Raw genomic sequence first — 12,111 nt, 5'->3', positions numbered from 1 at the left:
GGGGGGGGGGGTGGGGGTAATATCTGTTGATATATTTCTATTTTTTTTAAACATTATTTGTTAAATAGATGGCCTAAGTAGCACACATTTTGTCTCAAAAAAGAAAATAAAAAATTCTTGAGTATGTTGTCTAAATATTTGTTTGTGCCGGTGTTGGATTAGTTATATAACCAACCTAACTTGCTTGGAATTGAGGCATAGTTATAGTTTTGTATTAAAATTGAGTGTCATGGATTTTTAAAGTTATAGTTGTCTGTACTTTCTCATCCCTTGGAGCAATTCTATGGGGGAGATTAGGTACTTCAAAATATTTGCATAGAACACTGATTCTTTTCGAGGATCTATTTCAGTGAAGCAATAACCTCTGTATTTATTGATCAGGCTATATCATGATTCACGTCTAGCATGAAGCATCTCCGTCTTTGAAGTTAGCCAATATATCCAAAATATAATTGCAATCTTAATACTTTTAACTGCTCTACTGTAATTTAAGATCTTTTGTTGATGCTATATCATTCCTTAAAAAACAAAGGAACGTGTGTTCATCTAAAACAAATGTTTCACCGAAGGGAGTTGGAATTCGGAAAGAAAGAAAAATACAAAATATTCTCCCCTTGCCTCTTCTAGGGCAGCGTAACTAATTGGGGATTCAAAACTTCCCTTATCTGAATGAGGTTTTTCGAATATTTCTAATTATGTATATACATATTAATAATATCTAAACTTGTAATTAGAGTTTGTTTCTGTTGCTTTTGAACATATAAATTACAATATTTTCTTTGATGTTGAGTCTGAACCAAAAGATAGATTGGTTGATCCTCGTTGAACCTCGTCAATCTTTCTGGGAGGGACGGTGTAGATTATACATGTATTTTTGGTGACAATAGTGGACTACTACCATTCAAAGGCTGGATCAAGATAGTATGTCATAAGAATATAAAATTAACCTCTTTCAAAATGTTGTTGTCCTAAATAGACATCTATTCAGTTGCTGCTGCCGCTGATGTATATAGTGGTAAATCAAATTTTAAAGCTGCTTTTCAGTTGTCTGTAATAGTCACAACAAAAATGACGCCTAAATTTTGAACTAGTTGGGGTTGGCTGAATGGATTCTCTACGCCATGCTGCTCTACTGGACATAGTTTACTCATTCACTGACCATCATCACCACTTCCCTCTGAAGGTGTGTAACAGTCGAATTGAAAGGGAAGACTAGAAATGAAGTGAATGAAAGAGGGATAGCATGAAGGTTTATATATATACTGTAAAAGAAAAATTCTAAAACTAGATTGTTTTGTATTTAGCTTGTATGGTCTATAACTAAGCTCCACCACTGACTGGAATGGGGAAGAATCGTTAGTGAGTGAGAGAGAGAGAGAGAGAGAGAGAGAGAGAGAGGGGTTTTCAAGCAAAGATTTAAAAAAAACAACATGTACACTAGGTTGAAGTGGTGTTTTTGACTACTAATATAATGGTAAAATTAAGTCTGTTAGGGGTCGTTTGGTTTGAAAACAAGTTATTTGGGGACTAATTATCTTGGAATAAGTTATGATGAGATTATTTTTTATTGGTTGTTTGGTTTGTCAAATATGCTTGGCATAATTTTTTAGAATAAGTTGTTTGGTTACAAAAATGCCCTCTTAAGAATAAGTTTGTTTATAAAAGAGGGTTTAAGGGGTACTTCTGTTATTTAACATCTTTACCTGGGATAAGTTATTCCGTGATTATTGTTTCACCCACAAGTAGTGATAACTTATCCCAGTCATAATTATTTATCCTGGGATAGTTTTTCCAACACTTCGTTACCAAATAACGAATTTAGGGGTACTAAAAACTTATCCCGAGATTATTTTCTTTATCCATCACACCAAATGACCCCTTAAGGTCTCAATTTTCCTTTTACATAAGGATAAACAATTAACTTGGATTTATTGAAGGCAATATTTTTTGATGTGCCATTTATTGTCTGAGAGAGATGATAGTTGTTTCTACTTATGGAACGGGGTTCGGAGTTCTTAGCTTGTTCAGTCTATTTGTCAAGTTCTATGTTTTCTTTTGTGCATAAATGACGAAGAATTATTTGTATTCGAATAGATGGAAGGGAGTGTGCAGTCAAATATTTCCGTCATACTTGTTTGTTTCTATTGCCTATTTCAGTAACTTGGTATCTGCAGGAGATGTCACTTCCTAGAAGCAAATATGAAGAGGATGTTTACATCAATAACCACACCACTGTTTGGGGTTCATGGTGGAAAGATCACCAATGGGGTTATAAGTGCTGCAAACAAACAATCAGAAATAGCTATTGTACTGGTGCTGCTGGAATTGAAGCAGCAGAAGCCTCTGCTGGTCTTATGAAAGCCAACATTGCTCGTAAGGAGGCTGCTGAAGGTATATTGAAACTGCTGACATGTCTTGAAATTATCGTACACCGCTTCCATAACAATCTTACTGTCATAATTCAATGTAGTTTGCTTTAAGATCGTATCTATTTCTCCAAATTTACAGGATACCTGCTAATTTTAAGCTCACAAACTTCTGCTGAGTATTCAGAAAGTAATTGTTTTCCGTACATGTTGTTGGAAGTTGTACTTCAACTCTTGCATTAGTGGTTTTGTCAGTACCTGACATTGTTTTACGGATCAAATAAGTAATTTCCATTGTTTGCACACCCTATAGAACTAGAATTGTCTTTTTTTTTTGAAAAAAATGAAGTAATAGATATTATAGGTGCATCAAGAAAATGCAATGAGTACAGATGATAGTAAGTACAAAGGAGAATTTGCTAGCTCCATTACATGAGGTTCTATGCTAGAGATATGTAGCGTAGAACTAGAATGTCTTGGATTTGGTGATGGTAAGGTTTTTTTCTTGGATTTAGAAGAAAAATGATCCTTTTTGTGTTTAGAAGAAGAATGATGGATCAGTTTATCGGTAAACATATTCATGATCAGGATAGAGCATATGGACCTTTGGACCTTTTTTAGCTTTCTGTTGAAGTGGTAAGCATGAACTCTAGGGTTTTAGCGATTACAAACATAACATCTACATTTCGAGACCATCTACTTAGCTTTGAATTTTTAGTGGATAGCTCCTTGGTTTCTGCTTGAATTAGCAGTCAGTTTAAACTTCATCTTATTTAATGTAAGAGTTGGCCAGCAGAGCTGCTGAGAGGATTGTTTCATTGAAGACCATATCAAGCACAATCAAAGCACATTTTTGGCAACTGTTTCTACAGTAATTGATAACATTGTTTTTCTTTTTCTCAATATCTGATCCAGATACACACGTGCCTGTCGAGGAGAAGAGGCAAGCTACTTGGGGGACTGAAGTACCGGAAGATCTGATACTAGACCAGAAAAAGCTCACTGAAGCTATAAAGAAGGTATGCTTATAAACCTATGCATGGTGCTACCTCCGTTTTTGAACTTCATGCTAATATGAATTTTGTCAGTGTATTTCCTGCTTCAAGTAATTTATTTTTAGGAGGGTATAGTTGGTGAGGGTAGAGTTTTGGGGGTTGATGCTTGAAGATATCCAACACCACCACCAAAGAAAAAAGGAGAGAGACGCTTAGAGGAGGTGGGGAGAGATGTTTCATAGGGGACTGCCAGAGGTTGGGGTTGGGAAAACTGATAACCTGGCTGGATCCATTCTTTTGACAGCTATGTCGATTCTCAGTTGTCCCTTCTGTTTTTCTGATGTTCTGATCAAATTTATTTTGCTTTTTGAACAGGAAGAGGAGAGGAGACGAGAAGAGAAAGATGAACGGAAGAGGAAATATAATGTTAAATATAATGATGAGGTACATCTATGTCTCCATTTTGTCTTTCTGATGGTGGTTGTCTTCTTCTTTGTCTTTCTTCTTCATGGTCTTTGTAACAACAGTTACCTGTACAGGTTACACCTGAAGAAATGGAGGCATATAGGATGAAGCGGGTTCACCAAGATGATCCAATGAAGGACTTCCTTCACTGAATCGTAGATATGGCCAAATTGTTCACCTCTTAGGGAAAACATCAGTTGGGACCATGTGCCAGTCTTAGGTGAAATTGGGTATGATATTTTCTTAGTCGAAAATTGTATTGTGATGAAGAGTCTGTGTTGGGATTGCTTGAGATCTATTTCTTCTTTGATTTAGTACCTTAAAGTTGTATACAACTGCACGACACACTCTTTAAGAACATATGTACAATAAGATACCTAAGAATTGGGAAGCATCTATGTACGTGTAATACTGTATTCACCGGTTTGTGGTTGTAATTCAGGCAAAGTCTGTTTGTTTGAAGTTCTTTCTCTGGTTCTGTATTAGTGTTTGCCTTCTTTCTGCGTTTGTGTGTGTCTTCAGCTTTGTGAATGTGACAGACTTCTAATGCATTGGCTCATTGAATAAAAATTCTGTTATTCCATTCAACGATAAAAATTGTTTTTTTTTTGGTTATGTACATTGTGAAATGAGTGGATCAATGATCAATTCATCCTTCATGTTTAATGAAGGATGTATGTAATATTTTCCCTCCACTCACGTTCAAGAGAGTATCGTAGATCAAAAGGGGCTACACCTCGCCAAATTTCCAACACAACTTGCTTATTTGGTGATCACTATAGCAAGTAGTTTAGGCCATTTAATTTCTTTGTTTGCTCTTGATTGCTCATAAGTTTACAGATGTCAAATGGGCAAGTTGGAGCTGAAATTGACTAGATTAAAACAGGTGGGTTATTGGCTTGTTTAAAAGTTACTTGGGTTTGAAAACTGAAACAAATCGAGCTTAAAATGAGATTATGACTTATCCATTCCAATTCTAATTATTAAGTTTTTGTTTCTTCGTTTCGTACTTCTAAATTTTTTAAAGTACCTAAAAAAAAGTTTCTTAAAAGTATTTTGATAAAACTTTGTCATTGATCATTTTGAGCTATAAATTAGCCCACTTTTCAATAGACTCAAACGGATAAAAATAAAAAAGAACAAGCCACAACATTTAAATGACTTAGCTGAGTTGTATTTGGGCTAATTTCGCTTTAATTTCTCTGCACTCAAATGTATAAAAAAAAACTAGATTTGTATATAGTGGACAAATTTTATTCAATGCTGACAAAAACTACAAAAAAAAAAAAGAAAAAGAAAAAAAAACAACAAAAAACCCATACTACAATCGCTGGATCAACATATTCTCTTGACGCAGCATGTCTGCACGAAATTTAGCTATGAACTCTTCTGCTCTTTCATTAATACAATGCAATTGTGGAGATGCCAATGTCAACGATTCCCACATCTCATCATTCGTTACACTACTAATACTACTACTACTACTTTCCCCTTCATGGATTATCTCACCTTGTTCTGTTTCCGTTATGCAAACTTGTTTATGCTCCTTCTTCTTTGTCGTAATCATACTAGTTTGGCCAAAGTTGTTCTTCTCCGCAGAATCAGATATATTCTCAATGAAAAGTTGATCTATATATACGGGTGCTGATTTCTTGTGAAATTTCAGAGTAGGTCTGAATTTCGACTTGTATTTGAACTTATTGCTTGAACGTTTAGTTTTGAATTGAACTCGAAAGACAGGGGACGGGGCTAGTTTTTTGATGCATAAAGGCTTTGGATTCTTGGATTTCTTAATGACTTTGGATCTATTGAGTACTTTGTGGAAATTGATTTGTAATTTGGTGGAAAAAAACTTCCACATTTTTTGAGTTGGAAGGAGTACTCTACGCAAGTTTAAGCAATACATGGTGATTGAATTTGAAGCAATACAACAGTTATGAATAAGGGGAGAAATATAACAAAAGGCTGAGATATTAAGATATATTAGTACTAGTAGTAGTAGACTAGTAGTTATAGTCAATTGGTGCAATAATATACATTCACTGGCTTAAATTTTACGCTATAGTTTGGTGCAAAAAGAGGACAAAAGTTAGGTAGTTTAAAGAATGCGTTTCTTTTCAGCAGACTTATGTCCATTTTGTTTTCTATTTCTTAAAAACATTTTTGCTTCATAGATGCTCCAGGCTGTAAAGACATCTTGTTGGATAACTCTTTTATTCTTTTCTTTAAGGGTAAGATTAGAGTCGGATCTAAAGTTTTTTAATTATTAAAAAGAAAAAAAATTTGAAATATATATTCGAATTTTGATCAAAATTACTGTAATGATATCAAACTTTGGAAAAGACCTTTTACCCCTTACACTATTTAATAGTGTATCTTAAAGGTATATATGTGCCCACATAGACATAAAAAATATTGCATAACTTTAACTAGTAATGTAACCAAGTGGATAATATATATCTTTAAAATATACTATTAAATAGTATCGTAACAACAATTTTGACCAAAGTTGAAATTTTTTTCGGACTCTTTTCCCTTATTAAAACAGAATATTCACTGCACTTGATATATTTTTACGAAAACGAGTTCTTCATCTCAATGACTATCACACATGCATATAACTTGGTTTAGTAGACAGTGGTGGAGGCATAAATTTCACTTATGTATCCAACCATCTATATCTACAAATATATACATACGATTTTGTACTTAAGTAGACAATAATAATATTTTGGCGAACACCTTTCACTGTCAATAACTCATATCTCAAAAATTAACTCAAAGACAAAAGAATTGACCAAGTTTTATAAAGAGATCACTCATCTCATTAACATATATCACTTTCGAATTGCTATTGTTTAGTCTCAATTACCCCAAAAGTAGGGAGATTTAGGCAATGATTCTAACCGTGTGTGGATATAGGAAATTCGTATCGACATTTCTTTTTTCCAAGATTGATCCATTTCTACACCTTCTGACTGTTTATTTTGTATTCATATTATCAATCGGCTCTGTACCATATCTTGTATATGATATCTCTTAATTGGCTCGGTTACTAATGTTTGATACATATATCGTTGACTTGTATATCACACCTGATACGGGATATCTATTAATTGGCTCAAATATCATGTGTGATACAAGTTCTATATTGATTTGCTCGCGTGCTTGGTATATGTGTGATTGTTTTCTGTATGTTGGTTCCGTGAGTGGACCTCTCTTCCCTGCACCATCTATTTTCTATTTTTTATTTTATGCTTTTGCCTTTATCCTGAGGCAACTAGCAAGATTCTTGGCTGCTATGAGATCAAGTTGAATCAATGTCATCAGGCATAAGTTACTTAGAGAATCTACTAGTAGGACATTATTTTATTTTTTAAAATTCTGCACTAAAAAGTGATGTCGTGACCACTAACCATAAGTCAATTACAAATATTCGAAAATAGTTTTTCGCTATTAACATGACACTTTTCTTTGAGAAATAATAAATAATGGGGTAATATATTATATTATTTTTTGACTTTATTAAATTTAATGCTCTGAACACTGTGGTAGATGATAAATACTTCCTCTAATCTTAATTATTTGTCCACTTTTTCTTTTATAGTTGTCCCTAATTACTTGTCCATTTTGACAAATCAAGAAAAGAATAAAAATCCTCAATTAATTACTTTGAAAAAGATAGAATTTCATGAAAATCTTAAATTTTTAATCTATCCACTTCATAATTAATAGGGATTAGATGATAAACTAACTATGTTAATAAATTTTTTTCTTAATAAGTGTGTTAATTCAAAAGTAGACAAGTAATTCGGGGACAAAAGGGGTAATATTTAATAGCAACTTAACAAGGGTAAAATAGACACAAAAGGTTAATTATCTCTTATTTTTCTAAAGTGTACAAATACGTTGGAAAAACTATTTTTGATATAATAAATAATTATTGTTGGACGGACAAAATATTACTTTCACTTTTAGTAATATTTCCATTGTTATGTTAAAAAAAGTGACCATGCTTTATAAGTTTTTGCTTGGACTTAACTTAAGCTAGGATGGTTAGGTGTTATTTGCTTAGTAGGGAAAAAAAAAGACGACCTCAAGGCCCCATTTATACAAAACAAATCGATTCCTATATTCTTCAATTTTCAGAAGCTTCTTAGTCTATATTTTTAAGAGCGAATTGATCAACTTGCATGTATTAATTATACGATTGAATTATACAAAATGAAGCTAATATTCAGTCCTCATTAATTTTATCTCTAATAAAGTGTGTCAAGTTTAAGAAGACTCTTAACTATTAACACAAAGAAAAAGAAAGAGAGAGAAAAGAGAAGGACTATTGGCCCCGATGAGGCTACTCCCAATATATGTATCATAATTCAGACATTGACCGTTAAATTTTAAAACTTTAATAGCGGATTTGGATATGGAATCTATAAGTTGTTTGAAATAAACTTAAAACATCAACAAACTCTTAAACTTGTCAGTAAATTTCAATTAGACACTTGAACAATGACTTGCTCCTATTAAGCACCTCAATGCATATGATAAAATATTCCTATTACACTTTCAATCCAAATATGTGTCAAATGGTAAACTCTAGGCATGTTTTCAAAAATGTACTAGATGATTAAATTAACCCTATAAAATGTATCATCTCCTTTAATTATGCACACTACCTCATTGGAATATATTTGATGTTAAGATCGACCTCATTTGAAATATACCTAATGTTCTACAACTTATCGAGATTGATCTATTTAATATGGATAACTTATCTACATAACCTACATTTGAGAATATACCAAAAAAACATACATATCCAATTTGAACATGAAATATCTAAAAGAAACACTCCTATGCAACAATAATTTGAGGCCCAAATTTGTATGCTTATTTATGGATCCATTGGAGCCCAACCCAAATATTACTGCTTCCCCCAGTATTTTGAACTCAAACAGCCTGAGTGCTAGTATCAGAAAACAATGAATTAATCAAAAACAGAAGAGCTTAGACAAGTGGTATATGCAAAGACAGAAGGTGTAAGCAAACCAGCTCAACACTTCAACACGTATAGTTTCATGCAAATTAAACCAACACATCTTTGATTCCTTTAAACAGCCATTGCAAGGTGTCATTTATGTTCACCATGCAGAAAAAAACAGTTTCACCATGCAGAAGAAAACAGGTTAATGCCACACGGCAATCATGCTTGTTCCTCTCAAACACTATAAAAACAGAGGCCTCTGTTTCTCTAAATCTCATCTCATCTTTGTATTTTTTATATATATAATCAATTAGTAATAAACAATAAAAACTCCTTAGCCATGGCGGTCTCTACTAGGGTCTTGTTAGCTTTACTCTTCTCTGCTTTTCTCTTATCTGCAGCAAATGCATATAGACAATATCCGGTTCAGCAAGGTCAGCACGGTCAGAGAAGCATTCCTCTGACTCAAGCTCAACAATGCCGCTTACAGAGGCTTACTGGAAGCCAGCCCTCTCAGCGCATTGAGTCAGAGGGCGGCTACACTGAGGTGTGGGATGAGAATGAGGAGCAATTCCAGTGTGTTGGAGTTGCTCCTATGAGGAATGTTATTCGTCAAAATTCTCTCTCTTTGCCTAATTTTCATCCCATGCCTCGCTTGGTTTATATCGAGCAAGGCAGGGGATTGATTAGTGTGATTAACCCTGGTTGTGCCGAGACTTTCCAGTCTCAGACCTTCCAGGCTGGCCGAATGGCAGGTGAAGAGAGGGGTGAACGCCGCGGAAACGACCAGCACCAGAAGGTCCACCGCATTCGCCAAGGCGACGTTGTGGCAATTCCAGCTGGTGCTGCTCATTGGTGCTACAACGACGGTGAGGAAGAGCTTGTAGCCGTCTCCATTAACGATCTCAACCATCGGTCCAACCAGCTTGATCAGAACTTCAGGGTAAATTCTTTTCCTATTAAAGATATATAGAATGTATACCAAATCCTACTTGATCTTTAAATACGTCAGATGAAATTACCACTTCTTTTGGTAATCTGATGAAATTTTTGTGCATGCAATTTCATAACGATTTTACTTAAAAAGAAATTACAGGCAATTGGTAACTAGATCTTGCTAGTTAACCTACACAAATCAATGTACTCATGTTCACTTCGTATTCTTTCATAATTCGATGTACTTATTGGTCGACTGTACTATTTGTGTGGATTTTAGGCATTCTACTTGGCCGGTGGAGTACAAGAAACTAGTGGAAGGCAAATTGGTGTAGGAAAGCAAAGCACACAGAAGTTCCAGAACATTTTCCGTGCTTTTAACACAGAATTGATGGCAGAGGCCTTCAACATCCCCGTAGAGATTGTTAGGAGGATGCAAGAAGAACAGAACGAACGTGGACTAATTGTTAATGTCAGGGAAGGAATGAGCATGATTAGGGCTGATGAAGAAGAAGAGGAATTCGAAGGGCGATCACAACGAGGACAGCGATGGTGGGCAGAAGTAACTGGAAATGGCTTGGAAGAAAACATTTGCACAATGAAAATCCGCACCAACATGGATACTCAAAGACGAGCTGATATCTACTCAAGGCAAGCTGGCAAAATTAAGCATGTTAATAGCCAAAATTTTCCCATCCTTAGAGACATGGACATGAGTGCCTCTAAAGGAACCCTATATCCGGTAATTCAGTCAATGTTATTTCTAAATTGATCAAAAATAAAAAAAAAATTCTTCTAGTACTATTGACTTGGAATTGATTAAAATTGGTGGATTGCAGAATGCACTGATGAGCCCTCACTGGTCAGTGAATGGACACAGCGTGATCTACGTGCAAAGAGGAGATGCACAAGTGCAGGTAGTAGACCACACCGGGCAACAAGTGATGAATGACAGGGTAAATCAAGGAGAAATGTTTGTAGTCCCTCAGTACTATGCATCAACAGTGAAAGCAGGGCAAAATGGATTTGAATTCGCGGTGTTTAGGACAAGCAGTCAACCAATGAACAGCCAACTTGCAGGTTACACATCAGTGATTAGAGCAATGCCTATTGAGGTCCTCACAAACGCGTACCAGATATCGCCAAATGAAGCACAACGTTTGAAAATGAACAGAGGAGGAGAAAGCTTCCTGCTATCTCCCCAGAGAAGGTCATTCTAAAATGGCTTTAATGTGTAATAATCCCACCTTGGCTATCGCCTAGTACTACTCGTTTCTAGTCTTTGTTTTCAGGCAAAGATGAAGCAAGAGCGACTTGTATTTAGGAGCAAATAATGTAACGAATAAAGCTCCTGCCTTTTTGTACCTAAATCTCATCCAAGATGTTCATTCTCTCTGTGCAAAATTTCTGAGTAAACGGGAAGGATATATTTTAAACATATAAACCAAATCATCAACTAACAAGGATAATCAATCTCAACTCAATAAAATAAAATGAGATTAAACTCAGAGAACAATGGATAAAGTTTAAAATTTCTATAAACCAAGAATTATCTCTTAAGCTCAGAGTTTTATTTCATCACTGAAGAAACCTTACCCCAGAACAAGAACCAGGTTCTTGTAAGTTGCTTTTAAGTAAAGACACAAACACGTATTGAATTAAAAACCTTCCTCACTCAAGGAAGGAAAAACCTCGTTTTATTAATTCAACTATAAGATTTTGTGATTACAACTCAATAATCAAAAGTCTTATCTCTACCACCTCTCTCGATTGACTCCAATCGATCTCTCCAAAAGGCCAAACCCACCTTTTGTTACAACTCTCGCTAACACTCAACCCTACAAAGAGCCAAACCCACCCTTTGTACAATAAACTGTAAATTACAATCAAGAACAAAAAACAAGACAAATAGTTCTACACGATAAAACCTTCTCACTCAAGAATGTTTTAAACGTAGCAATCCTATCAACCTTGAAGACTTCAGTTTGATGAATAATTCTCCCTTGTTCTCTGCGTGAAGTCGTGCCTTTCTTCCTCTGCCTCGTGCTCTTCTTATAGAGTTTGTTTTGCCTTGTACAATCCTTTTCTGATAAGGTAAGGAAGTTATGTTTAAACAAGGATTCCCTTTTAAAGTACAATCCTTATTATATACAACTTCCTTCCTTAATAATATATTTAAGGTTTTTCTTATTTGTATCAACTTATACCTTTAATATATTATTTTTGGCTTTGACAAATAACTCTATTTTCTTGATTACTTGGCTGACCCATTTTACTCGATCTTGGACTCGAGCTTGGCTTCTTTTGCTGCGTACATTTGCTACTGATTATTTGCGCTTCTTGTCTATCATCAAAACATGAA

The 12,111-nt window shown here is 34.8% G+C and overlaps 3 protein-coding genes across 3 annotated transcripts in view; 2 read left to right on the top strand and 1 right to left on the bottom strand.

Moving 5' to 3' along the window:
• Positions 1-4,414, top strand: part of LOC107031352 (pre-mRNA-splicing factor SLU7-like) — a 6,967-nt gene extending 2,553 nt beyond the window's left edge. The window contains exons 7-10 of the mRNA XM_015232682.2: positions 2,175-2,391; positions 3,282-3,385; positions 3,737-3,805; positions 3,901-4,414. Coding sequence (XP_015088168.1) covers positions 2,175-2,391; positions 3,282-3,385; positions 3,737-3,805; positions 3,901-3,978 — 468 coding nt within the window. The 3' untranslated portion in view covers positions 3,979-4,414. The remainder of the gene's footprint in view (positions 1-2,174; positions 2,392-3,281; positions 3,386-3,736; positions 3,806-3,900) is intronic.
• Positions 4,415-5,012: 598 nt separating this feature from the next.
• Positions 5,013-5,973, bottom strand: LOC107030557. Its single transcript, XM_015231826.2, has one exon. The coding sequence runs from the start codon at positions 5,730-5,732 to the stop codon at positions 5,148-5,150; it is 585 nt and encodes a 194-aa protein (XP_015087312.1). The 5' UTR covers positions 5,733-5,973; the 3' UTR covers positions 5,013-5,147.
• A 3,122-nt stretch (positions 5,974-9,095) lies between these two features.
• On the top strand, positions 9,096-11,124 carry LOC107029776 (11S globulin seed storage protein 2). The gene is made up of 3 exons (XM_015231220.1): positions 9,096-9,756; positions 10,030-10,491; positions 10,589-11,124. Exons 1-3 carry the CDS (start codon positions 9,154-9,156, stop codon positions 10,967-10,969), a joined length of 1,446 nt encoding a protein of 481 aa, XP_015086706.1. The 5' UTR covers positions 9,096-9,153; the 3' UTR covers positions 10,970-11,124.
• Positions 11,125-12,111: the final 987 nt, after the last annotated feature.

The sequence above is a fragment of the Solanum pennellii genome, chromosome 9, assembly GCF_001406875.1.
Source record: "Solanum pennellii chromosome 9, SPENNV200".
Classification (NCBI taxonomy): domain Eukaryota; kingdom Viridiplantae; phylum Streptophyta; class Magnoliopsida; order Solanales; family Solanaceae; genus Solanum; species Solanum pennellii.
This window is presented reverse-complemented; position numbering and strand designations above follow the sequence as displayed.